Here is a 27,606-nt window from a genome sequence, read left to right as displayed (position 1 = left end):
CCCTATGGAGCTAGAGAGATCCAGGTTCAAATCCTAGCTCTGCCGCTTACCAGCCAGGCCAGTCCCCAGGTGTGTATGCCCATGTGCTAGTTGCCAGGATTCCTGTAAGATTCTGGATACATCGCTTGACCACTTGCAAGCCTCAGTTACGTCCTCTGTGAGGGGGCCAGTTCCGCCTGCCTCCCTCGGGGAAGAGAAAATGCCAGGCGTGTGAAGGCTCTCGGTGAGCACCAGCCATGCCATAGGGTTATTTGCTGAGGAATCAGGAGGTGCGGGGAGCCGTGCTGGTTACGGGCACAGTGTCAAACATTCAGGACAGAGCACTTGTCCTTGTTTAACTTGTATGTATGATTCCTGTCCACCCCCCGCCCCCAGCACTGTGAGCCACTTAGGCTCTGTCATTGTTGCTTCCTGAGGAGCTCAGGAGAAGGGCCCTTGGGGTTCGAGAGGTGTCGTAGAGGATGCGCTCAAGGCCTGGTGTACCCTTGTGAATAAAGGTCCTTGCCGGACCTGTTTTCTCATCTGTAATTGGGGCTGGATTTGAGATAAAAGTCAAGGATGTGACGGAAGTGTGTGGAGAAGTCTCTGGAAGTGCATGGCTGGCCCTTTGACAACTCTGGGGTGGAGATTCTGGAGGGGCAGCACTGATGGGCTCCTGAGAGCCCACAGGACCCCAGACCCCTTCCCGCGGAAGCTTCCCCAGGCAGAGGCGGACTCTCCTGGGGAGGGTCTTCCCCAGTCTGGTGTCCGTGCAGGTGGCTCGTGATCCCAGCGAGAGCACTTGGTCCTGGACCCAAGAGGCCCAGGAATGGATACTTCATTCCTCCCCCCCCAGTGAGGAGGGGCCCCTGGAGGAGGAGAGAGGAGAGGCTGAGGGTAGCTCAGGTGGGGAGGTGCAGCCGGGGTCCCTCGGCCCAGTGTGTCCTTGACTTTGGGAGAGAGCTGCCTGCTCTCTGCAGCAGCCACAGCCTCCCCTCCATCGTGGTTAATAATTCAGTCTCTCACCCATAAGAAATGAGGGTGTGATGGGAGTGCGGGTTTGTTGAGTGGTGTTTTATGTTTTCCATTCCTCAGGCCGAGGGGAGCAGGACCTGGGGCTGGGTGGGGTCCAGGGCTGGGGCTTTCCATGCAACCCTGCCCCAGCCCCCTCCCTCTATTGCCCTTTCGGGACAGGATTGTCCCTTCTGCGTCTCTCCTGGTCTTCAGAACTTTGTGATCAGACGCTCGGACAAGAGGGCAGGCTGGTGAAGCTGGAGAATTTGTCTTTCGTGTTTATTCCCGTCTGTTTGTGCCTTGGCCTAGAAATAATGTCGTCTATTAGCAAAACTCTGCTGGCCCAGGAGCTCCGAGGCAGGGACGGACTTACACCTCTTTGTGTCCTCCGGTGTTTGGCAAACCTCTGTAGCACTTGGCAAAACACCAGGCCTCTCTTTAGGTCTTGTGAGTATTAGCCTGCTAATTCTCATAGGGACCCTATCCTGACCCTCTGAGGTAAATACCATCTTTATCCTCATTTTGCAGATGAGGGAACTGAAGTCTGAGAGCTAAGGTTCTAGCCCAGATGGTCTGGACTTTGAGTCCAGTCTCCTGCAAATGCAGGGCAGTGACAGCGGACAGTGAGGGCCTTAGCTGACCAGGAGAGAGCCAGGGAGGCAGCTTCGAGGTCCACCCTGCCCCCAGTCTCGAGGCCACACTGTAGGAGCTGTGGGCCTCTCAGGACTGAACAGTGTCCCCAGAGTCAACTGGGCATCTGCCCTCAAACTGTCCAGTCTGAGTACTGGTGACTCTTGATCTCTGACCCTGTGGTTGGGGTAACTGGAATCAGGTTCTGCCCTTGGTCACAGGGTCTTGGTGGCCGAGGCAGGGATATGAAATGTGCCACCAGCTCTGTGGGAGCCCTGGGCAGGTAGGGCACAGTGACCGTCTACTGGCTAAAAATGCAAGAACCCAAGGGGTTAGCTGGGGACTCCTGAGGCCTCAGGTCGAATGCAGTCTGGAATGGAGGGAGCGGGGGAGAGGGGCTGTAGCTGGGGACACTCATCTTATCATCAAGAGGCCTGGCCCACTGGCCATGTGACCTGGGCCTTTCCTCTCAAGGCCTCAGTTTTCTCATCTGTAAAATGACAGAATTGGAGCAGACGACCCCTTTGGTCCTGCCATTCCTAGCATTGGGATCCCATGATTTCTGTCATCCACTCAGCAGGTGGGGAATATCAGCCCTGAGCTAGGCTGAGGATGGGGTGGGGTCCCAGCCACCTGGTCCGGCCAATTGAGGGGGCACAGAAGCAGAGCCCGGTCATCCCCACATCCTGGTGGGGCAGCGACCGTCCTCTGGGTGGGAGGGGATTAGATGGTGGAGAGCCCACGGGGACAGCAGTGGGTTTCTCTGTACCCTGTGTCTGTCTCTGAGGTGTCTAAGGCGGAGGGATGGACGTGGGGACCCCTGGAGTTCCCAGGGGAGCAGGGCCCGGCGCTGCCCCAGCCCTACCTGGCCCCCCGCACAATAGACATGGGAGGCCCAAGCTGTGGCCTGTGGGGCTAGGCTGGGGTGCAGCCACTTCTGCCACTGGGGAATCACCTCTGCAAGTGATGCCCATGGGAGGCCCGCTAGCAGGGAGGCAGGGGTGTATGTGGCAGGGGATGGGGGGCGTGGCTTGCGAGGGTTAATGTCTCTGTCCTGGTCTCCAGGAAGGAAGTCGCAGGCCGTGATGCGGGCAGGGGCTGTGGCCTCAGGAGCGGAAGCCAACCTTCTCTAGCATTCTGCCCATCCTCTCCCTGCCTCCACTCTGCATTCTCCAGCCCCCTCCTCTCCCCTCCCTGCTTTCCTGTCCCCCTGATGCCGCTCTTAACAATCCGTCAGGCCGAGAGTGGTGCGCAGGCTTGGAGCTAGAGTAACTGAGTTCAGGTTCAGCACTTTGTGGTTCTGGGACGTTGCTGGGCTTTCCTGTGGGGAACCATGGGGATAATTACTCACCTCATAGCCCCCTTGTGAGAATTTGGTGAGTTATTATGCATAAAGAGCTTAGAACAATGCCTAGCACAGAGCAGATGCTCACTAGAAGTGATTAGGATCGTCTGATTGTGACCCTGGCCCAGGCTAGGAAGCGCCTCCTCCTCCAGAAAGCCTTCTTGGCCTGCTCTGGCCTAAGGTCCTCTGTTGCCCACCTCAGAACCACCCCCCCGCCCCCCATTCTGACAATTTAGCACAATGATAATGTGGATTAGTCACCTACTCAGTGCCAAGTGTTTTCCGTGCCTCATCTCATATAAGCTTCTGTGGGGCAGGATTATGATCCCCTTTGTACTGAAAGGACACTGAAGCCTCAGGCAGCCAAGGAGCTTGCACAGGGCCCAGGGCCTAGGGGGTGAGGATGGGAGACTGGAGCCCTACAGCCACGGTGCCCTGGGGAGGGACGATGGTGACTTTTGGTGTCTGGGGCCACTGGAAGCCATTGAGGGGGCACCAGGTGGCCTGGGTCCCGAACCCTGAGGGATCTGTAGCCAGGCTCTCATGTTTTCTGGGCTTCAGTTTTCCCATCTGTATCCTGTGCCAGGGGCAGCGTCCCCTGGCTGGAGTGGCTGTCCATGGGTGAGCTGCCCTCACTGTCATAGCTTTTGTTCTGGCGATTCCCAGCTTGGGCGAGGGCCAGCTGCTGGCGTGATTAGTCTAGGCCAGGCTGGGGGATGTCAGGCAGGCTCCGCAGACACAGGGAGACCCCCTGGCTGACTGCTTTCTGAGGGCGATCAGGACGTGCGGGCCTGTCCTGGCTGTCCTGGGGCGTCAGGGCGCACGGTCTGGCAGTACGGTGGTGAGGGCAGTGGACCCTCCCCTTCACTTTTTGGGATCGTCCCCCAGGTGCTTCCATAAGACCATCTCTTGGGTGACAGAGCAAGCGCTGGGCTAGGAGCCAGGAGGCCTAGGTGTGCAGGGAAGGGCTGCGTCACCTCTGTTGGCCCCGGGGAGCCGCTCTGGTTCCCACCACATGGTCTGTGAGGATGGTGGGCCTCACGGACGCCCCCACTCTGGCTGTCCCGTTGCAGACCGAGAGCGCATTGGGCAGGACTCGGCATATGAGCAGGAGGGGAAGGTGCAGTTTGTAATTGATGCTGTGTATGCCATGGGCCACGCGCTGCACGCCATGCACCGTGACCTGTGTCCGGGCCGCGTGGGGCTCTGCCCACGCATGGATCCCGTGGACGGCACCCAGCTGCTCAAGTACATCCGCAACGTCAACTTCTCAGGTGGGTGTCCTGGGCCATGCAGCCAGGGGAAGGGCTCCCAGGGTTCTGTGGGGGTAGGAGAGTGGGGGGGGGGTGTCTCCTCAGATGTTTCCAGGGGGTGTAACCTCTCAAGATGTTCCACACAGGGGCCTCCCCAGAGGTGTCTCTGCCCTAGGCTCGTGATCCTCCCTGCTTCTTAGTAAAAGCTCAGCCAAGACACTGAGTGCGTAACACTCCCTGGCCCCTACAGGCATCGCCGGGAACCCCGTGACCTTCAATGAGAATGGAGATGCCCCCGGGCGCTACGACATTTACCAGTACCAGTTGCGCAATGGCTCAGCTGAGTACAAGGTCATCGGCTCCTGGACCGACCACCTACACCTCAGAGTAAGCGCCTGGCAAGGGCAGGGAGGGGCCCCAGGAGAGAAGAGCAGGGGGAGGCAGCCACTGTGGAGCCCCGACCAGTCCTGACCCCAGGGTTTGCTGCTGCCAAGTGGGGGCTTCCTTCTGTGCCCCTTTCCAGGCCTCAGAGAGCCCTGAGTGCCACCCCAGCCTGAAGTTGGAGGAACAGGACAGCTGGACTTCTGGTGGCTGGACCCCTGTCCTTTCCCTTGGCCTCGGGCCATCCTGCCTTCCACCTGCTGGCAGAGAAAGACCCCGGAGTGAAATGGCTCAAGGGCTGGGCTGCTGTGGGGAAGGGAGATGAGGAGGGGGAGGGCTGCGTTGGGACAAAGGAGGACAGTGGCGTAAGGCAGAGGGCGCAGTCAGATGGGGTTTCTGGTGGTGGGTAGAAAGCTGTTTGAGAGCATTTCCTGCGGCTATCATACTGCACTAGAAGGTCGTCATTTTTCTGGGTGTTATGGGCGGCTGGGGGTGGGGGTCTTCTGGGTCCTCCTAAATACATTTTCCCGGCTCGTGATTGTCCCAGGGATTTGGTGGCTTTCCCCCTCTGGCCTTCAGTGTACCTGGCTGAGAATGGAGCCATGTTTTTGGAGAGAGAGGACTTGTGGTTCATCCCCCAAGGAAATGCCTGTAGACTTGGCCCCTCCCTTGCAGGGTGAAGGGGTGAGACGTGCTCAGGGTGGGCACGGTGTGACAGCCAGATGGACCAGAGAGGCGCAGGAAGCCCATGTCTGGCCTCAGCTATCTTTGTACCAGACCCTGGGCAAGTTGCATCGTGCCCCTGCTGTCCCCTCTTGTAAGAATCTTCCAGCGATGAGCCCCTTGAGCTCCTCAAAGCACTTTCTGCCTGTGATTCCATTTAGCTCTGACAGTCTTCTAAGCCAGAGGAAATATCTCTGGAAACCCAGCCTGAGGGATGTTCCAAAGGCCACACAGCAGGGCGGGGGGCAGAGCCCATTCCTACAGCAATGCTCCTTGGGTTGGTGAATGGAGACAGACAGAACAGGGCAGGTGGGGGCACTTGGCAAAGTGGGACAATACCCCAAATGGGGGCGTGTCTCATTTGGGTGCAGTGGGAGGAGCAGTGGGGGCCAGTGATTCAGTTCAGCAGCAGCAGCGACAGCAGCTAATCCTTGCTGAGCACCTGCTGTGTACAGCTCCTGTTGTAAACCCGCGACCTGGCTGTTGGGATGGCAGCCCCGTGAGGCGGGTACTATTTTTATCCTATTCCACAGACGTGGTAAGTGAAGGCAGGGCCGCGGTGTGGGGGGTCCGTGGACTCGTCCCGGATGATACAGGGCCCCTCCACCAGCATGGAGTTGGGGCCAGGGTTGGGGGGGGGGAACGTTAGGGGGAAGGGGACCTCAACCGTCTCATCTTCCCCACTTTGTCCAGTGCTCAGTTTGGTCTGTGCTGTGGGGAAAGGAAAAGGAGGAAAAGACTTCACCCTGCCTGCCACTGTCTTCCCCCCCAGGGTCTGAAAGTGAGGCGGCCTCTCGTGGCCAGTGCCCGGACCTCACTTCTTCTGTGACAGAGTCCGCAGAGATTCCCTGGGCGCCCCCTGTGTGCCAGCTCCGTGCTGGGGGCTGGCTGTGCCGCAGGGAACAGACGCAAAGCCCATGGCACTGATGTTCTGGGGAGATTTAAGAATTTCATTATGACTCCCAGATGGAAGCCACAATAAGTAACAAAGGGCAAAGTGGCCTTATATTTGCTATCATTGGATCAGGTGGGGAAACAAAGGCTCCGAGAGGTTGAGGTGTTTGCTGCCGGGCTCATGACTGGCTAGCAATACACCTGTGGTCCCAGGATTCACCCACGTTCGTTGCTCTTTCCACCGGAGCCAGAGTTTTTTGGCACAGCCAGTGTTGCCCTGTGTCCCCCTGAGGTCTCACAGCTCCAGTGCACAGGGGTTGTCCTGCCTCATTGTTCCTGCGGGACGGTGGCACCGGGTTGTTGCTGTGCTCTTGGGCTTTTAGGACCACGTGGCCCTGTCATGCCCGGAGCCACAGGACAAGCTGCTCCCCTGAGGTTTCCTTCTCGCCTCCCATGAGGCCGTCTTTGGATACCCGCCCCCCCGACCTTTTCCTCAACTCTGAAACCCTCCCTTCGCCCGACCAACCAGTTAATCTTTCCCTGGGAGCGAGTACCCAGCCCAAAGGAGCACCTATCTGGCCAGGCGTGCTGCTCTCCAAGTGTGAACTCTTCCTAAGGGCCACTTTATTTGGAATAGAGGCTTTGTTGTTGTTGTTTTTTTTTATTTTTTAGAGAAAAAGAGAGAGTGCAAGTGGGCGAGAGGGACAGAGGGAGAGAGAGAGAGACAGATAATCTTAAGCAGGCTCCACACTCAGCACGGAGCCCGACGCGGGGCACGATCCCACAACCCTGGGATCTCCTTGATCCCACAACCCTGGGATCTCCTTGATCCCACAACCCTGGGATCTCCTTGATCCCACAACCCTGGGATCTCCTTGATCCCACAACCCTGGGAGCTCTTCCATCATGACCTGAGCTGAAATCAAGTATTGGATGCTCAACTGTCTTAGCCACCCAGGCACCCCTGGAACAGATGCTTTGAATATGGCTCCCAAGTGTAGTCAGACTCCCTCTGCTCAGGGCCTAGAGTTCTTCTGGGCCTCTCCCCTACTTTCCAGACTTTTGTAACCCTGAGTTCAGTAGGGTGTGCCAACACGCCTGTGGCTCCTTTGCTCACAGCAATTGTGTCTTCGGGGACATATGACAGTGACTTGCACGAATTTAGAGCAAGATGTAAAGAAACGCTAACCCCTGGGCACATATTACATATCCTCTGGGAAAACTTCTGTTCATTGCTCTCTGCTGAACTCAGCTTCCTGAGCCGCCCAGAGGAGGCCCCTTGGGCTAAGCCATGAGGCAGCGCATCTCTCAGCATGCACATAAGTCACCTGAGGGGTCTGGTTAAAACTCAGATCCTGAGACAGTAGGTCTGGGGTGGGCCAAAATGTCGCATTTCTAGCAAGCTCCTGGGTGATGCTGCTGCTGCTGGTCTGGGGACCAGCAAGGGCATAAGGGGCTGGGGGTCAGAACTCTTGAGCTCTCTCTGCTTCCCTGGGTGACTCTAGGTTGTCACTTCTGTTCTCTGGGCTCCGTGTCTCCATACGGTCCTTGAGAGTTTAGGATTCCCCACAGGTCAGCTATGTCTGAATCACGCGGTGGGGCTTATTTAAACCGAGCTGTTGGATCCGGCGGGTCCTGGTGGGGCTGGGCGGCTGCATTTTCCCCATTTAACTGGGTGATCGAGGCGTGGGGCCAGTGGGGTGGCCCGGGGCACCGGGCGGCATATCCTGAGGCCGGCTCCCCTGTGCTGTCGTTGGCAGATAGAGCGGATGCAGTGGCCGGGGAGCGGGCAGCAGCTGCCCCGCTCCATCTGCAGCCTGCCCTGCCAGCCGGGCGAGCGGAAGAAGACCGTGAAGGGCATGCCCTGCTGCTGGCACTGTGAGCCCTGCACGGGGTACCAGTACCAGGTGGATCGCTACACCTGTAAGACCTGTCCGTATGACATGCGGCCCACAGAGAACCGCACGGGCTGCCGACCCATCCCCATCATCAAGCTCGAGTGGGACTCGCCCTGGGCCGTGCTGCCCCTTTTCCTGGCCGTGGTGGGCATCGCTGCCACGCTCTTTGTGGTGGTCACCTTCGTGCGCTACAACGACACGCCCATCGTCAAGGCCTCGGGCCGCGAGCTGAGCTACGTGCTGCTGGCTGGCATCTTCCTGTGCTATGCCACCACCTTCCTCATGATTGCCGAGCCTGACCTGGGGACCTGCTCTCTGCGCCGAATCTTCCTGGGGCTGGGCATGAGCATCAGCTACGCGGCCCTGCTCACCAAGACCAACCGCATCTACCGCATCTTCGAGCAGGGCAAGCGGTCGGTCAGCGCCCCGCGCTTCATCAGCCCGGCCTCGCAGCTGGCCATCACCTTCAGCCTCATCTCGCTGCAGCTGCTTGGCATCTGCGTGTGGTTTGTGGTGGACCCCTCCCACTCGGTGGTGGACTTCCAGGACCAGCGGACGCTCGACCCCCGCTTCGCCAGGGGCGTGCTCAAGTGCGACATCTCGGACCTGTCGCTCATCTGCCTGCTGGGCTACAGCATGCTGCTCATGGTCACGTGCACCGTGTACGCCATCAAGACACGCGGTGTCCCAGAGACCTTCAACGAGGCCAAGCCCATTGGCTTCACCATGTACACCACCTGCATCGTCTGGCTCGCCTTCATCCCCATCTTCTTCGGCACCTCGCAGTCGGCAGACAAGGTGAGTGGCGGAGCCCCCCGGGGGTGGGGGGGTGCGGGTGGGTGAGAGGCCGTGAGCCCGGGGGCAGCCTCCGGGGGCTCCCCGGCCTCTCACCCTGCTCTGGAGATGCCTTCTTCCACTCCCCGCTGCCTTCTCTGTCTCCAGTCTGTTCTCCAGCCTCCAGGTTGTCTCTCCTGTCTCCCACCCTTTCTCTTCTCCTGCATCTCCTTCCCTCCTATCTCCTCTCCCTCCTGTCTTCCTCAGCTCTTTCCCTCTTTGCTCTCTCCCTCCCATCGCCTCCCTCTCTCCTCTCTGTCAGCCCTGGACGCTGACCCTCTGTCAACCTTCATTCTCTTCTAGACTCTCCCTCACCTCTGTCCCTACCCAGCCCCATCTTCCCTGCCTTCCACTCCTCTCTTCCTTCTCCTCTGTCTGCCCCTCTTTCTGCCTTCACGGGATCCCCACGGATCCCTAGGTGAGGGAGGGAGGGATCAGGCACTCACTCCTTCTTTCCTGGTCCCCAAGCCTCCAATGCCCCGGGAGCCGGGGATGTCATCCCCTCCAACATCCAGAGCTGCAGAGAGGTTGTGTCCTGCTGGCTCTGTCATGCCATCCTGTGGGCCTGGACTCACCCTAGGACCCTGTGTACTTTGCCCACAACCTGGCCCCAGCACTGCCTGGCTTCTGTGGGGTTTTATCTTAAAGGATTGGGAGTCACTGAAGCCAGAGGCCAGAGACAGGGGGGATTGTGGGGACCGAGGACCCCAGCTCCTGGTCTGAGCTCCATGTCTGGGATCCTGGGCAAGCCAGCTGGCCTCTCTGCCTCAGTTTCTTCATCAGTAGATTGGGGCCATGATCCTTCTCTTGCGGTCCTTAAGGTGTTGTAAGTCACATGGCATGATGGGTGTGAAGGCAGTTTACCCACTGTGCGGGGGGGAGGCTGGGGCTGAGGAACCCGGAGGAGGGTGATGGGGACAGGGTCAGAAAGATGACAGGGCAGATGGCAGAGGACCTGGAGGCTGTGGGAAGGATGCTGGCTTCTACCGTCAGCGAGAAGGGAGCCACAGTGGGGTTCTGAGCGGTGAGGAACGGAACATAGTTCAGATTTAGAAGGATCCCTCCTGCTGCTGGGCAGAGCCCTGAGGAAGTGAGCCAGGAACGGGGCCAACGTGGGGGTAACTGCAGTGATCTCAACAAGGGGCTGCTGGCAGCAGGGGTGATGGGAAGCGGGGGCTCCCGCAGGTGGAGCTGGCTGGATTTTGGATGGACTGCATGTGGGGCAAGAAGTGCAGAGGAAAATCAAGGATGGCTCTGTAGTTTTCGGTGTGCGGATCATCGGAAGGAAGGGATGTCCAGCCCTAAGGTGGGGAATCTGACGGCAGAGGAGCCTGCTTGGGGGCAGAGATCGGGCAGTCCTTTGGATGTGCTAAGTTTGGGATGCCTGTTAGAGGGCCAAGTGCCTCCGTTGAGCCAAAAGTTGAATATGCTACAAGTCCGGGGTTCGGGGCTGAGGGCTGGGCTGGAGATGTAGCCGGGGGAGTCGTCAGCCCATGGATGGCGTTTGAAGCCATGAGCCCGCCCAGGTGTGAACTCCTAGGGATGCTTGGCTTTCGGTGAGGCTGCTGCGAAAGCTGCCATGGATGGGGTGCTTGTCATGTGCCAAACACTCTGCCTAATGGCCAGCAGGCTCCACAGAAGCAGGCTAGGGTAGATGTCACCATCCCAATTTACAGATGAGGACGCAGAGGCACAGAGACGTGAAGTGATTTGTCTGAGATCACACAGCCAGTAAGTGGCATGGCTGAACTTGACCCTGCTCCGCCTAACTCAGGAGCCCAGTCCACGCTGCCCCCTGCAGCCCCGGGACACCTCCCTGCCCTGGGGCTTCTTTGGCACGTACCACTTCTCCTCCAACGGTTCCTCGAGGGCAGGAGCTGTGCCCTCCATTCTGAAACCCGTGGCCTGGCCCAGGGAGGCCTGTGGCCTGTCTTCCTATGGCGGCTTGTGGGCTGAGGGGTCCTGAGAAGCAGACGTCAGTGCCCTGAGGTCAGAGCCCTCCGGTTTGGCTCCAGGTCACCCTGCACTCTGACCTGAGTCAAAGCGGCCACTGGGCCCGGCTCACGCTGTGAGTCAGGTATCCAGCCCCCCCACTGGCCTGCGGGATGCAGGTGCAGACAGAAGCCCCTTGCCCCGCAGTGCCCAAGGGGACTCCAGAGCCAGCAGGGGAAGCCACGCCCCACTCCAGGAAGCTGGCGGCTTGAGAAATGACCTTCGGCATTACCAGGAGGCTCCTTCCCTTGCCTCCTCAGGGAGTAACGGTACAGGGCTGGAAGGCAGACAACTCGGTGGGTGAGCCCCTTACTCTGACTTCCCGTAGGTTCCTCTGGCTGCTTGCCAGCACAGTGCTCCCCCGTAGGGTCCACACCCTCCCGGGGTGTCAGACCCTCCAGCGGCCAAGGCCCAGCCCCCTCTCTCAGCTCCCACATCTCTCTAGGCCACCCTGCCTGCCTCTCTTTTTTCCCTTTTTAGGAGGCTCCCCTCAGTATTGATTATGAAAAGGAGCCTCTGAAATGATCTTTTCTGAGGCCCAGAGAGGGGCAGGGACTTACTTGCCTGGGGTCACACAGCAGGCTGGCCTCACACCAACTTGTGGCCTAAGACCCTGCTCTGCACCTGAGGGGTGGGACAGGGGACACGACCCTCCCCTCTGGGCTTCTGAATGAGGAAGGGGAGGGGAGCTCTGAAGTCCCTGCGGGTTCAGACCACCAGACCTCCTAGAGGCATAGGCAGTCCTGGGGCTGTATCTGTGCTGTGTTTTGTCAGCACTACAAGGTGCCCCAGTGGAAGCTGTAGGCTTGGCTGCTGTGTGTGTGTGTGTGTGTGTGTGTGTGTACGCGCCCAGGCAGGGGTCTGAGTCAGGCATGAGTGTACAGGGGTGAGTTCAGGTGTGTGTGCGTGTGAATGCAGAGATGCGTGTGTGTATGGGTGTGTACGTTTGCGGGCACGGGTGTGTGCCCAGGTGCGTGTGCACACACGCCTGCAGGTGCCCAGCAGGTGCCCGTTTCCCCCCGCGTGCAGGTGCGGGCGCAGAATGAAGCTGTCAGTGCTGCTCCGATGAGCAGGCGGACGGATTTCCCAGCATTAGCCCGGATTTCCAGGGGTTATCACTGCAGCTGTGTGGCATGACTGAGCCGTCTGGAGTGTGCTTTCTCTACCGCGTGGGGTTACTGCTCAGTCAGCCTTGGGCGGGACCTGGCCCCAGGGGCTGGCCAGGTTGTGGGGAAGTTCATCGATCTGGCCTGAACAGATCCTGGGGATCTCAGTAGCCACTAGGGTCGGCTTGGGCAGAAGCACGGAGCAGGCAGAACTCCTCAGTGCCCCCAGCAGAGCCCCCTGTACCATATGCCCCCCAGGCCTAGCACAGAAACAGGAAAACACATCGTCAACCTCCAGGCAGCTCCTTTCTGTGTCCTTTGCCCCACCCCCAGGGTGACCTCTGTCGACACCCATCAAACCCAGCCTGCACTCTGGGGAGCGGTCACTTGTGAGGCTAAGGCAGGACTTCTTGCAGAGGACAGAGTGTGGCAAGGGCCCGACCGGAGAGGGGAGCAGGAGTTCAGGTACCTCTGTCTGGGAGATGGGCGAGTGGGAGAAGAAAGCACATCCCGGAGGTTGCCTCTCACCCCATCTGCCTTTGAGAGCTGCATCTGTGCCTGGGCCCCTGCCCTCTGGGGGTGCCTGCTGAGTTCTAGAGGTTCTAGAGGACCACTGCTTCTTTGAGAGAATCAGCATGCTACGTGCACCTTCACACAGGAGGCCCCAGAATGGTGCCTGATCTGGGGGTGGGGTGGGCATTCCAGACGCTGGGGCAAGGAAAGGGACTGGGGGCGTGCAGCCCCACTTCTGCTTACACAGAGGGGGCCACTCCCAGCCTGCATGGCCAGAAGAGCCCCCAGGGCCCAGGCTGGGAGGGTGGGCCCCCAGCAGATGGGAGCAGCTTTGCTTAGCTTTGATCTGTTTACACTGTATCTTGTATTTTGTTTGCAGAAAGGCTCCTAGGCTGAAGAGCAAAATAGAAAATAGAACACCAAGGATTGTGCTCTTCCCCCCCACAACCCCCCCCCCCTCTGCCTGCTCAGGGCTGGCTCCATGGTTTTCAGGGCTCTGTGAAAAAAGAAGGGGAAAGCCCCTTGTTCAAAAATGATTCAGCATTCAAGATGGTGGCAGTAGGGCATGAAACCAAGCGTGTATACCCATGGAGCTGACTCTGCCTGGGATACTGGAGGGGCCTAGCATCCCATAGTGGGTCAGGGCAGAGTGGAGTCTGGCCCCCAGGCCTCTGGTCCCCAGCACAGGGCTGTGTCCACTGCAGGGCTCAGAGAGGGGCTTCTGTCCCTGGTCCCACCAGCTCCACATGGGCCCAACTGCACCCTCCTAACCCCACCCAATCAACAAGGTGGAGCAGAGGGTGTATCTGACTTGGAAACATGACCCTTATGTCCAAGAACCCCCAGTGTGAGAGGCAAGACTGCCCTTGCCCTCAGGGAGCCCCCAATCTAATGAGGGAGACATACCCTCATCCAGTCCAATGGTGAAGATATTGATTAGCCCAGACCTTCATTGCTGTCTCCAGTGGTGTGAAGCCTGTCCCCTTCCCCCCCCCCCCGCCCCAGCCACCAGGCCACCTCAGCAGATAGAAGAGGTAGCCAGCACCCTCCCACTGGCTAGTCATGCTTGGAGGTAACGCTGTCACCGGAGGGTGGGAGTGTAAGGGCAGGGGTAGGGTAGAGTGGGGATGACTGTGTCCAGAGAGGTGTGTGCTCCCTGGGGACTAGGCTGTTATTCCCCTGGGCCTGTGAATTTCCTGAACGGTGACAATGAAACAGCTTCTCCACACTCCCATCCTCCTTCCCCACGCTTCTGTGCAAGATCACACAGCTTCGGTCTGTGTTTGGGTGGCCCTGTGGGTTGGGAGAGGTAGGTGCTCTCATCCCATGGCACTGATGAGAAAACTGAGGGCCAGAGAGGGGTTGAGACTTCCTCAGGGTCACACCCCTCCCTCCTTTCAGACCCTAGAGCTTCTCCAGCCTCTCTCCCTAGGGGAGCTGGAACAATAGCCTTTAGACCCAGGTCATGAGGCATTTCTGGAGAAGGGCAGGAGATGGGGTGGGATATGAGAATGGGTGTCATGGGGGGGGTCGGATAAAGCCAGGGGTCAGGGAGAGCTTCCTAGAGGAGGTGGCACATCAGCCAGGCCCTAGGGGAGGGGACCCAGGCCTAGAAACAGCAGATTTAGGGGGCAGAACATTTCCTGCCTTCCCTATGTCCAGACCTGGGGGCCACAACCTCGGCCTCCTCTGGCCCCACCCAGGCTGAGGGGGCGGCTAGAAGGACACCTGAGGCTTGGAGGACTGGGAAGGAAGGAGGAGGCAGGGAGGGGACCCCAGGCGTAGGCGGTGGGAATTGTCAGGCCCTGCCTGGAAGGCCCCACTATTGAAGAATGGATTAGCCGACACCCAGATTAATGGACTTTCATTTTGCTAAACATCTGTCACCGTTAGTGCTGGCGAGTAAGCGTGAAATGAGCTTTGACCAATGCTGCCATCGCCATATCTTGCCAGGCGCTGTGGCTCCCGTGCCAGTGCTCTGCACAGGGTGGCGTGTGTGTGTGTGTGGGGGGGGGGGGCGTCACTGAATGGACGCTTGGTCAAGGGGCTGTGGCACACCCACTGGGAGTTACTGCACCAACAGATGTTCCTCTCCTTCCTGGCCCCGCGCAGGGGACTGCTCCTGGGAGGCTCAGCTGTGGTCCCCTGAGGGCCCTACCTCCCTATAGCACGTAGGAGTGGGGAACCCTTCCGTGCACGTAGCATTCACCGTTCTACGTCCATTCACCGTTTGTCAAGTCATTTCACCCTTACAGCCACCCTATGAAGTAAGTGCTATCATATCATGCCAGTGTTATACGTGAGGAAACTGAGGCACAAGGTGGGACTTGTCCAAGGTCACATAGCTAGAAGTGGTAAAGCCAGGATTTGGTCTGGTCTAAAGTCCCGGCTCTATACCTTGACTCCCTTTTGCCCAATGTCAGTGGGACACAGGGCTCCCGGGGTCTGTCCTCCATGTGTCTGTCTCTGGGGTCAGGGCCCCTGAGGCGCCAGGCGGAGCCTTCTCTGACGCCGTCCCCCTGGCCCCCCTCCAGCTGTACATCCAGACAACGACGCTGACCGTCTCGGTGAGTCTGAGCGCCTCGGTGTCCCTGGGGATGCTCTACATGCCCAAGGTCTACATCATCCTCTTCCACCCGGAGCAGAATGTGCCCAAGCGCAAGCGCAGCCTCAAAGCCGTCGTCACCGCCGCCACCATGTCCAACAAGTTCACGCAGAAGGGCAGCTTCCGGCCCAATGGTGAGGCCAAGTCTGAGCTCTGCGAGAACCTGGAGACCCCAGGTGAGTGCCCAGCCCCGCTCCTTTCCCTCTGGGCCCGCCCAGGCCAGTCTCCTCCTTCAACAAGGCCCGTCCCCCCCACCCCCCCCACCCCCCCGGGACCCAGGCCACGCCCCTCCCTGAGCTGGGTCCTCAGTGGGTACTGGGAGAGCCCCGAAGCCACAGGTGAGTGGGAACTTGGGGAGAACCCTGATGCACCAGGTTAGTGCCCCCCTGCCCCGCCCCATCCTAGTAACCAGGAGAGAACCTCAAGGTCCCCCCCACCACCTAGCCCTGGCTACACCCTTCCAGGGATATCTGCCCACCTGTGGTGAGGCCATGGGGGAATGTGGTTCATGCAGAACGATGGGGGACTCTGGGATTTCTCTGGTCAAGGGGTTGTCTCGAGGGCCCTTGCCTTCTGGCCCTTAAGTAACCTGGGCACAGAGGCTCTGGTGCCAGCCTGGCCACCTTCTACCAGGGCCCTGAGGGTGTGGGACCTCAGGATGTGGGTCCCCAGGAAGGGTAAGGGAAGGAGTGAGTTGGACAGAGGGCCTTCAGAGGCCTCAGTTCTCAGGTAGTAGGGTGTTCCCAAGGGATTGTCCAAGGAGACCTCGGCAGTAGAGGGGGATGGGGAGAGAGAAGGACACAGGGACCTTGGCATCTAAGGGGCAGGCCCAAGGTCTCGGCCTGGGCAGGACTGTACATGGGAGGGAGCAAGGCCACCATCTTTGGCAACTTTTCTGGTCCCCCTGAAGCAGCCCTCTGTGAGAAGAGATTGAGAGGAGAGAGAGGCAGAGCGTGTGAGGGACAGGTTAGACCTTGGGGGCACCTGTAATAGTGGTGACCATTTCCTAAACTCTGATTGTGTATCACACCTACCATGTACCAGTTTTCGTCTTCACAGCAGCCTTGAAAGGCAGGTATTTTTATCATCTGTGTAATACTGAAGAGTAAAGGGAGGCTCAGAAAGATTAGGGACTCACCCAAGTCACGCAGCCCGCAGGCGCCCGGCCTGGACTTGACCTCCACGGTAGTATCACTGCTCCCTTCTCAGAAGGACAGAGGCCTCTGCCCTGGGAGGTGAGCCGTGGGGTCTCCCACCTGTGGGGTGAGAGATAGAGGGGTTGCTATGGTCACCCTGCCCCCCTGAGATGCTGGCTCCCTCCCCGGACATCCTGCAAGTGCCCAAATAGTTTAAATGGTAGCATCTCCTGCCTCCCCTGCTCTCTGAGAGTCCTGGGGGGCTCCCTTTGGTGGGGAAGGAGGAGCAGAGCCCCCCCCCCCCGCCCGCCCAGGAGACTTTCAGTCCCAGAGGGACCTGGGAGTTAACACTCAGCTTCTTGCCTCTAGTCCTGGGGCAGAGGCCCCAAATGGACATCGGCCATGGCAGCAGGAGGGATATGGGCTAGACTCCAGGAGGGTCTGGAGCACAGGCTCCGGAGAGGAGGCCCTTTGTCATCCGCAAGTAGGTCAGGAGAAATAGGAGACCTGGCCTCCCTGGTGTGTTTTGGCCGGGGCAGCACCTCTCACAGGCTCCCCACCTGTGGCTCCGGGTGAAGCATCCTCCCTTCCTTTCTGGGCACGGCTTCCGCCTGTTGAGTGACTGCCACCTGTGGAAAGAAGGAGAGTCCCTTCCTACATGCAAACAGGACTTTTTACTCCCAAAGCCCTCTCCCCTGTTCCGTGATCTCGACAGGAGGCCTGTGAGGCCTGGGTAGCACTAGAGGTTTGATTCGCAGCCGAGGCCCAGAGAGGGTGAGGGATTCTCCTGAGATCACACAGCATGGTGGTGGCTGGCTGGCCCCACACAGTGTCTTTCCCTTGACCCTGACTTCACATGGCCTCCCTATCTCTGGGTCTCCATTCTCCGGGCAGAGCAGTATACCTGGCTTCTGGCACACCCCTTTCACTGACATCCTGATGACTCTGTGTTGCCCACCCCCCACCCCCTGCCATCTTTTGCCAAATGACCTCTGGTTCTTTTCAATCTTGCTCTTCCTCCCAGAACACCAGCTTCCCTGGGACCTACAGCCCTCCCTTCAGGTGCCACGTGGGCCCTCCACTCTGAGATGGGAAGGGACACTGTCCTCCTAGAACTCCCCCCCTCTGGCCTTTCGTGTCTAGATCTGCAGAAACCCCACGTGCGGCCCCTAGCCAGGCCCTTCTGTCCCGAGCAGGGACCCCTCACTGCTCCCCACCCCCCACTCCTGACTTCTGTTTTCCTCCTTCCCATGGAGATTTACCCTTCCCGGGTTCCATCCCTCATACCTTACTCTGCTGGGGCAGGAGCAGGTCTGTCAAACGAGCTCCGGCCCCCGGCTCATCAGAGTGGGGCATTAACCCTCTAGGGACCATGGGCGGCTAACTAGAGCTAACACCCCGACTCCAAAGGAGGGAAGCAGAGTGTGGGACCTTCCCTGACAGTTGTGATAGACATTGTTCCTTCTGCCTCTCTTCAGGTTGGTCACATGGGGACAGGGTACAATTACTACCCCTTCCCACCCCACCCCCCACCAGACAAGGAGGGGAGCGGAGGCTTGGCGAGGGGACATACAGTGTTCCCAGCCCCCTGCTTCCTGCAGGGGAAGGGTGAGAGCTGCTGTAGAAGCCAGAGGCCAGGGCCCCTTGCCCCCACTGCCCCTTAGCTCGGTGACAGCAGGGGCTGTAGACGTGTTGGGTGGGAGCCAGGTGATTAATTCTGGGGATGCCAGACCGAGGGGGCGTGAGCGGGAAAAGTGGGGAGATGTCACTCCTGTGAAACAGGGACATTTTTTACTCTGTCACTGGCAGGCCACGTATCTTTAAACAAACAACAGAATAAATAATTCAGGGGCCTGATTGCGGGCAGATTGGGCACAGAGACATGGGGCAACAAATGGGGGCTGTCAGCTCGTGCTTGCCATTGCCCAGCTAATTGTTATCTGAGGTGGCAGGGACCGAAAACCAGCAGCAACAGCCTGTCATCGGCAAGGGATGGGTTTGGGGACCTTTGTGCACACCCCTCACCCCGTCCCTCCCTTCATGCTGAGGATGCCCCTGGAGTGTCGCTCTCCCCGCCCTGTCCTCATTGCTATAGTTATTTCAGCCCTGTCCCTTTGCAGGGTTTAAAGAGGATTTCCATCCACCCTGTGGCTGAGAGCCAGCCAAGGGTTTATTATCCCATTTTACAGATGAGGGACTTGAGACTCGAGAGGTTCAAGTTGTTGGAAGGGCTCCTTGGCAGGTGCTGAGATCCCCTGTCCTGGGGAGGGCAGGACTGGACCCAAAGTCTCCTGACTCCTGGCCAGAGCGCTTCCCTTTGAGCCTCACAGTTAGCTCCCGGGAGCCCGGGCAGACTCACTGCTCCCATTTTCCAGATGGTGAGACCGAAGCTCCGCTGAAGGACTCTGGGGCCCCTGGCTTGTAGCTGAGGGCCGAATGCGCTTCCAGGTTCTGGAACCCAAGGACTGGATTTTCTATTGGAGACAGCTCTGGTCTTAGAGGGACAGCAGGGCCCAACTGTCCCTCACCTCCCCCACCACCTGCTCCCCTCTCACCCGCCTCGGTGCCCCCACGGCCGCCCTCAGGCGCCCATTTCCCTACGGTTGGTGGTTTTGCTGCTGCTGCTGCTGCTGCAGTTTTCCTTCACCCCTGAGCCATGGCTGCTGACGGGTTTACAGGTTTGGAAACTCAATTTTATCAGTTCACCCAGGGGGTGATGGAGCCCTGGGGAACTGATTCTCATCGGCCTGGCCTGCAGCTCGTGATTAAGCTGCCGGCTCATTTTCTGACAGTGCTGGATAGCGGAGGGTGGAGCCTGGGGCTGGGGGAGCCCCTCAGGACAAGCAGTTGGGGCAAAAGGGCCACCGCTCTTATGTAACAGGTAGGGAAACTGAGGCCTAGCAGGGTGGGGGAAGAGCTTCCGGAAGTCACAGAGGGGGGGATTAGAGGCTCCTGTCCCTAGATCTGTGCACCCTCATACCTCCCTCTCAGCACCTCTGGCCTCATGGCGGGTTCCTTCCCCAAGTATGCCCAGCCAGGCGCCTCACGGGTGCTGTCCATGGTCCTTCTTCTCTCATGGTCAGCCGGCGCCGGTCAGGAGGCATATGGGTGGGTCATTTTAGAAACGAAGGTGGCAAGTCTTGGCACACTGTAAGGTGCTGTGTTCTTACTCTCTTCCTGAAGTCATGGGCCCCGTCACCTGTCCCGGTGGCACCTAAAACTCAAAACTTCCTGGCTACTGCCCAGCCAAGTGATTGTTCATGTTCTGCTTGAATATTTCCACGACCACATAAGGCCATCCTCTCCACTCAGCTCTGGCCGGGAGAAAGTTCTTCCTTTCCTTTCATTCATCTGCCCTCTACCCCGCGTGCCTCCCCACTGGTCCTACGGTGCTGTCCTCTGCTCACCCCACCCCCAACGAGTTTGCTTCTTGCCACACTTGATGGGCCCTCTGAGAGTTGGACCCAGCAATCTGGCCCATGTCAGTGGGCTTCCAGCTACACTGGTGTGGTAGATGGGCAGAAATGGGGACCCGGGTTTCTTCCATCTGGCTCTGTTGGCTCCCAGAGGACTGTGCTGAGGCTAGTTGCCCTCAGTGTCTGTTCTGCCCGTGGAAAGCAGAAGAGAGGAAGTACAGGAGAAACCATCTGTTTTAATCAAATGACACGCAAGTCACACACAGCCCTCACGACCCTCACGTGTCATTCGCAGGAACGCCATCAAGCAGGGAGCTCAGGAAATGTAGTCTTTACTTGGCAGTCATGGGCCCTGGGAAAACGGGGTAGAGAGGATTGGGGGGTATCGTGGGCAGCCCACTGCACTGCTCTCCTCAGTGTCCTCTGCCCCAGGCCAGATGCCTTGGCCATGCACTCCTTTCCCGAGAAGACAGGACCCTGATGGGGTGTCAGGGCAGCTTTGCGAACAAGGGCCCTCTGATTGTCTCCCATCCAGCCTCCTCTGGGCACCAGCATACAACTCCCACCCCAAGCGGCAAGGCTGACCTTGATTACTCTCCATTGAGCTGTCCCAGGCCGTGGAGGGAGACCCTGGATCCGGACAGGACAGAACCAAGGACCTGGCCAGGGTCCTCACCCCAGTGCCTCATTTTTCACATGAGGGTGGCATTTACCTAGCCTCCTCACTAGGCTGCCGTGAGGTCTGAACCCTGGCCGGGCAGAGGCAGGGGGAGGCTCGTGCTGCCCCGAAAAGCTGATGTTGTCACCCAGCTGTGAGTGGTGAGGAGGGCCCCAGGAGTGGCTGAGGGAGGGCCAGAGCCATGGGTGCGGATAAGGAGGCCTCGAGGCTGAGGTGAGACAGGGACACCTAGAAATGGGAAGGGTAGCCGGACAAAGGCCCAAGGGGACCTGGAGGCCTTCCACTTCCCTTGGGTGTGGCACGGGGGCCAACTGGTCAGCTTGTCAGTTTCTAGCCTCATGAGCCCCCCCTGCTCTGGTTCCATCATTTATTTCCTCCGTCCCAACTCGCCACTCCCGTCCCCTAGGCTGCCAGGCTATGTCTAATGTCTGTTCTTTGCATGTGTTCTTCTAGAACGTGTGCTGTTGACCTGAAAACTTCTGTTGATAATACTTTAAGGCTATACAATTATATTACAAATAAAAACAATTCTCTTCAAGTGTGGTGGAGTCGGGAGGTGGCAGGGGCTTCGTCGGGGGGGGGGGGTTGGGCAGGAGTGTTCTAAGGAGGGGTCTTAACTAAAACAACTGTGTGGGGAGGGCAGGGCACTCCAGGCAAGCAGCCTGGCCCCAGCAAAGATGTGGAGGTGGGAAGGATGTTCAGAGACTGGGCGAGTCCAGTGAGGTGGGGTGGGGGGTGCAGGGTGGTGGAAGGAAAGGGGGGGCAAGCGATGGGATGGGGGGGGTGGGGCCACCATGCGGTTTGGGGGCTGTGAACTGCTTGGTTCAGGGGTCTGGACTTGATGCCGTGGGCAGGGCAATGCCTGAGTGGAAGGGGGGGTTTGAAGAAGCCAGCCCCTGATGCCTGGGTACCCCCGGTCTCTCTCCTTCCAGCACTGGCCACCAAACAGACCTACGTCACCTACACCAACCATGCAATCTAGCTAGGCCGCCAGAGCCGAACAAGAGGAGGATCCAAGACCCTTGTGGCTGATGCGTCGGGCCAGGGCCATTCCCAGGGGCCCAGCTGATGTCTTGCCTGCCCGTGGGCGCCCACGGACGTGGCTTGGTGCTGAGGACAGCAGAGCCCCCGGCGGTCACTGCTGGGCAGCCTGGGCAAGCCGGGCAGGTGACAGGAGGAGGACAAGGGGCTGGGGAAGCTTCAGGCCACCCCAAGAGCCTGCATCTTGGACCACGGCCCCTCCTGGCCCCAAATCACAGGGGCCCAGGCTGTGTGGGCCCCAGTGTTGGTTTTCTCTCTCTCCCTTCGTCTCTGCCTGTCCCACTGGTGACCGTCCGAGTCCGTCTCCATCCCTGTCTTTATTTTATAACTGCCTTTTCTGTGTCTTCACCTGTGTGCTCTGCTCTTATCTTCTTTCTTTCGGCCTCTGCCTCCTCTCCCTGATGCATTCTCTGTCTCCAGGTCTCTCCAGGTTTTTCTTTTGTGCTCCACCCAGGTCTCGTGCATTTTTCTTCCCTGTCCTCGCCCCCTCCTCACCTTCATCGCATCCCGCCTTTGCTCTCTCCCCGTCACCACCTCCCAACTCACCAAACTGTACATGTCGCAAAAGAGAAAAAGCTCAAAAAAATTCCAAACACAAAAAAGCCAAAACAAAAACGAATCTCGCGTGTGTTGCAAAGTGCCGCGTCCTCCTGGTGGCCTCTGTGTGTGTCCCTGTGGCCCGCAGCCTGCCCGCCTGCCCCCTCCCGTCTGCTGTGTGTCCTGCCCGCCTGCCCGCCTGCCCGTCCTGCTGATGACACGGAGTTCAGTGCCTGGGTGTTTGGTGATGGTTATTGATGACAATGTGTAGCGCATGATTGTTTTTATACCAAGAACATTTCTAATAAAAATAAACACATGGTTTTGCACCCTGGCTCCACATCCACTGAGGGCCCTGCAGGGGGACCCCGGTCTCAACCTGCAGCCAGAGAGCCTGGAATTAGAGGCAAGGAGCAAGTGGGTCATGGACCCTAGGGCTTGCGGGCGATGGAGGCTGCCTCCGGGGCTGGCATCGAGTGGGAGCATGGAGAGGCCTTGGGCAGGGAGGGACCAGGACTTTGCAGCAGATTCCAGAAATCAGCCACTGGCGGTCCCCTAAGGGGGATGTTCTATTCCTGTCCCTGGCCCTGCAGCCCCCAAGGAAGGTACCATTTTGGCCCTTCCTCTCCTCTCACAGTCCTTACACCTTGGCCTCCGATCCCCGCCCCGTAACGAGCTTCTTCATCTCCTCCATCTAGCCCGGAAACTCTCCTCTTGAGAAATTGGCTTCCAGGGCTCCCAGCACCCACAGCCCTGCCCTCCCGCCTGTCCTGTCTCCAGGTGACAGGTGCTAGGATGATGTGTGTCTCTGTCCTAGAGATTGGAGTGTGGCGTGTGTCCGCGTGGGCCAGGTGTGTGGCACAGGTATGTGTGTGTGGCTCCCCCAGCCCTGTGTGTGTGTCTGTTTTGGCTGCACATCTGTGTGTGCTCTTGGTACCTCCATATGCATGCTTGTCTGTCTAGTGTGTCTGTTTAGGCCCAAGTGGGGGTAAAACCACATTGCACCCACATCGTGACGATGCTTGTCCCTGGCCAGCAGCAAGTGTGCAAGTGCGTGTTCACAGCAGCTGGCTTCGTTGGCAGGTTGGGCGGGAGGGAGCGGGAAGCAGCTTAGGGGCTGGGCCCTGCCTGGGGTAAATTACAGAGCCAGCGACACAATGAGGCCACAGCGGCAGCTGAAGCCCAGGCTTCCTGTGCCGCCCCTTTCTGGCCCGCCCCAGGCCCCACACCCCCTCCTACCTCCTTGGCTGGCTGAAGTGTGGGGCGTGAGGGCCAAGGGCCTGGAAGGACCCCAGTGGGGGCCAGGCAGGGACTGGGTGTGTAAAGGTGAGGCTGGTGCATTAAATGGTGCCCTGGGCAGTGCCCCCTATGTAAGTAAGCCCATCTAACTCCTTCGGGAGGGCTGGTGTCACGCCCATCTCTGCTCAGGCAATCTGTTCCCTTGGAGGGCCTGGGAGAGAGAGAGAGTGTGTGTGTGTGTGTGTAGAGCACCTACTTTATGCTCAGTATTTGTAAGGAAAGGAAGGGCAAAGAGGGTGTCTGTCACTGATTGTCTTGCTTTCGCAGGATGGTTCCTGCGCCCCAGAATAGATTCTACCCAGTGCTCTAGCCTAATCAGGCAAAACTAGGTGGTCAGACCAAGGGTGTTTGCCAGAAGCTCCCAGGGCGGGGTGTGTGAGCGCGTGCCTGTGGTGGGGGCGGTTTGGATGAAGGGGAGTGCAGCCAGTCCTCCAATGACATCTCCAGCCCGGGCACCTTGTCCCCTCTCTGGTCTGTTTCCCTCCCAAGGCGACTGCGGTGTTGAGGCCCAAGGCTAGGCGGAGGATTTGATGCTCGGCACAGGCCTTTGCCAGGCGCCCTCCCCACATCTGTGGAGCCCCCGATATCTGCGGAGCCTCTCTTCTAGCTTCCACTGGGAAGAATCAACTTCTTTCCAAGTGGGGTGCTGCCCGCTCTGCTCCCCTCAGCGCCCAGAGCCAGGGGTGGGCTCTTGGTGGGCCTTAGACCCGTCAGGCATTCCTGAGACTTGGCCTAGTCCAGCCTGCCTAGGACTCTGTGAAGGGGCAGGTGGAAAGGAGGCACCCAGGGCCCGGCCTCAGGGGGGTGCCAGTCAGATGGAGGAGACCTAGCCCCACCTTCAGGGACTGCCCTAAGGGGCGAAACACAGCCTCTCCCTCAGGGAGCTTCCCGTCTGATGGGGAAGATCTAGGCCTCAGCATTTCTACAGCCTAGAAATGCCGAATATCCCAAAGGAACATAGTTATAGGAATAGGGTGGGGTAGGTAGGGGAAGCCTTGGGTGGGGTGTGAATTCCAAGGAGCCGTGTCCGGGAAATGGAGAAGTGTGCGGCTCCATGGGTCAGGGGTGGAGAGGAGGGACTAGTCTCCCCAGCACTTCCGGGAGGCAGACCCGGCACAGGGGTGTGGGAGGGTGGGTGCCATGCATCACCTGGAAGGCACAGCCGGTGAAGCCGGGCCTGGGATCCCACAGGTGGGCCCCACTGGGATGTGCTCTGATGCATGGGTGGAAAAGCCCCGTGGCTGCTCACCTTTGCTCCCTCTGCCATGCTGTTAATTCCCCGGGCTCATGTGGGACACCCAAGAGAGGCAGACAGATGAGCAGTGCCTTTGGAATTTTACACTTCAAAAAGATGGGGGTTGGCTTTGCAGTGTCCCTGGTTCCCTGGAGAGAGGGATGGTGGCCCCCAGAGACCTTTGCTCGGTAAGCAGGGTGATGGGGTGTCCACAAGCTCCCAGGGGGAGGCCCAGAGGCCCCAGGGCTGCAGCCTCCTCCTTTGTGGGTGGGGTCGGTGACAATACATTTTACAATCTCCCCAGGTGTCTGCTATGCAGCCCAGTGGGCCAGGGAACTCAGTGGTTTTCAAGCTGTTCCAATGGCAGAACCTTTCCTTTAAATCAGCAGCAGCATCCCCGGGAACTTGTTAGAAAAGCAAATAATGGGCCCCACCCAGACCTGGTTCTTTACGCATCCAATCCACAGGTACTAAGTACCTACTACGGGCCAGGCTGCGGGTGTGCAGTAATGAATGAGGTGGATGTGGCACTGGACCTTGGGGTTCTGCAGACAAGAGGGAACAACGCCCACTTGAGAGCTCGTGGAGGCCCAAAGCCAAGGCTAGGCTACTACTGGCCCTGGGCAGAAGCCCACCAAGCTACCAAGCCAGCGGGGCACACAGGACACCTTTGTGGAACTCCTAGGTCCCTGGGGACTCAGCTTCAGAGGCAGTATACAAGCTTGTGTCCCTTCCAGCGCAGATGCGAAGTTCCAGTGTCTCCTAGTCTGTTTCTCCTGTCCTGCCTTCTCAGGCCCCGGTGGCAGAGGCAAAAAGGACCAGGAAGTGGCCTGTGAACACCATGCCAGGTGCCCCCACACCATCTCAGCTTCCAGGCCCAGGGAGGGGTCCTTGGGAGCCCACAGAAAGATGCTGACCTTTCAGGAGGCCATGTGGCTCCTCTCTGGCCAGAGGACAGGCCACAGGCCCTTTGTTTTAGAGGCTCTTACTAAGGCCTGCAGCTTCCTCCTCCCAGCCTGGGGTTTCCATCTGCCCACTCAACAGCGAGAGGAGACTGAGGCACTCTCCCTGACATCTGAGCTTCTCTCTGCCCCCACCGCCTGCCCTGCACTGCCCTGGGTGTCCAGCAGAGCTTGGCCCTGGCACTCGGAGCCTCCCAGGGCTTGGACCTCCCTGAAGACAGCCTGGCACTGAATGGCACATGGTACCCAGATCTCACTTCAGTTGGCAAAAGCAGCAATTAGCATTTAATGAGGCTTCTTGCTTTATTTTTAGGTAACCTCCAAGGCCCTGCCTGTGTAATTCAGCCCGCCATTGCTCGGCAGATAATTAAAGCATGTCACCATAATTTGCCTTTTTTTTTTTTTTTATAAAGCCCATAATTATGTTTTTATTGCAAGGGAGGGGGGAAGAGAGAGGAGGGAAAGAAAACAAAGAGGTGAAATTGGGGCAGGAAATGGGGCTTGGCTCCCTTAGCCAGGCTCCTCTACCCCATCAGCTGGCCCAGGAGCCCCCATCCTGGCTGTGGCTCCCCAGGGCTCCCTTAGCTTCAGGGTCTGCCCTGGGCACTCCCTGCCCAAGAATGCCTCCTTGTTGGCTTGCCTTGTTGGAACTTCTGGAGAGCCCTCCTCTTCCAGGTTGGGGTGGGAGGGCCTTCCTGCTCTTCCCTTTCCTTATAAAACCAGTCCCAGTTTGCTGTTCCAGTGGGCAGGAAGGGGGTCGGGTGAAAACCTGAGTAGCCTCGAGTTGCTGTTTCTTGAGCTGCACACAGGCACCTGGGAGTTTCTTTATACTACTCTCCACTTACATGTTTGAAGATTTCCACGGGAAGTGGAATAAAACCCCCCTCCCAGGGAGGGGTCTGCTAACAGAGCCTGGCATCTGGAGTCCGCTTCCAGGGGCACTTGTGACTTGCTGTTCTTTCTCGCTATGAAGTGAAGGGCCGTCTTTCTGCAGGAACTATACTGCAGTCTAGTATTTTGATGCTGGACTGTGGTGGTAGGTGATCTTTGCTGGGCCTCTGATAGCAGATTTTTTTGAGCCTGCAGGCCATGCTAGGAACAGGAAGGGCAGCTGCCCGCAGCGTTTCAGGGAGCCCGCTGCCCCCAAACATCTTCCCAGCTGCCACCTGTGCTACTTAAAATTCTACCGGTAAAGCCTCAGTCTCCTGGGCCAAGGTGCGTTCGCCCAAAACACATCAATTGCTTGGCAATCATATCGGAGTCTGGTATGAAGATACCAGCTGCCCTGGGGTGTGGGACAGGGGACAGGTAAGTTGTGAAAGAACACGCAGATTACCTTAACTCGAGTAGCAAGTGGCCCTCTACCCCTTTCTGAACATCACCTCACCCCAACATCATATTACGTCCACGTGGTTTGCACATCATCTTCCTGCTCCCACAAGGATGTCAGCCCCGTAGGGCAGGGGGTTTCGTCACTTTGATCACAGCTGAACCCCGGGGGCCTAGAACAGCACCTGACACACAGCAGGCATATAATAAATACTTGTGGAATGAGTGAGTTGTGGGGGAGGGGCTGGGCTGGAGACCCAGAGGGGCCTATTTAGCTGTATCCGCACCTCCACAATGCCCCGTGCTTGGCTCTGACCCTGAGTCTCTGCCCAAAGCCCAGTGGTCATTTCTTCATTGTAGCTGCCCAAGGTCTTCCCTAGAGGCCCAAGGTGAGCCTGAATGTAGCAAGCTGGTGATTGGAAAGGGAGCTGATCCCCACCCCCCCCAATCCCCCCCCCCCCCCCAGGGTGAGAGACACCTGGAGTTGGTATCAGGGGACCCGGATTCTAGGTAAGGACCTGCTGCTGACTCGCGGTGTGCCCTTGGGCAAGTTGCTTTCCCTCTCTGGGCCTCAGTTTCTTCATCCGTAAAATGAGGGATTGAGTTCTGAGCCCTCGCAGCCTGGGTAGGGAGCCAGCATTCCAAGCAGTACAGGAAGGGGAGGTGACTGGGAAGAAGAGTCTTTGGGGGCATGTTGCTATGGCAACTGTGCACACATCAAGGGGTGGGGGAGGAGCTTGCCTATGCAAATGAGGCCCTTGCTTTGGCATCCCCAGTCCCGGTTGTCTGTCTGTGATCTGTGACGG

General features: G+C 58.5%; 1 protein-coding gene across 4 annotated transcripts in view; it reads left to right on the top strand.

The window, feature by feature from the left end:
* GRM4 (glutamate metabotropic receptor 4) overlaps positions 1 to 21,938 on the top strand; it is a 116,159-nt gene extending 94,221 nt beyond the window's left edge. For all 4 annotated transcript variants that reach the window (XM_042986143.1, XM_042986144.1, XM_042986146.1 and 1 more), the window contains 5 exons: positions 4,042 to 4,242; positions 4,472 to 4,608; positions 7,980 to 8,915; positions 15,097 to 15,343; positions 21,331 to 21,938. In XM_042986143.1, coding sequence (XP_042842077.1) covers positions 4,042 to 4,242; positions 4,472 to 4,608; positions 7,980 to 8,915; positions 15,097 to 15,343; positions 21,331 to 21,380 — 1,571 coding nt within the window. In that variant the 3' untranslated portion in view covers positions 21,381 to 21,938. The remainder of the gene's footprint in view (positions 1 to 4,041; positions 4,243 to 4,471; positions 4,609 to 7,979; positions 8,916 to 15,096; positions 15,344 to 21,330) is intronic.
* The last annotated feature ends 5,668 nt before the right edge of the window (positions 21,939 to 27,606 follow it).

This window comes from Panthera tigris, chromosome B2 (assembly GCF_018350195.1).
Source record: "Panthera tigris isolate Pti1 chromosome B2, P.tigris_Pti1_mat1.1, whole genome shotgun sequence".
Lineage (NCBI taxonomy): Eukaryota > Metazoa > Chordata > Mammalia > Carnivora > Felidae > Panthera > Panthera tigris.
Note: the sequence above shows the minus strand (reverse complement) of the source record. Positions and strands in the feature narration are given on the sequence as shown.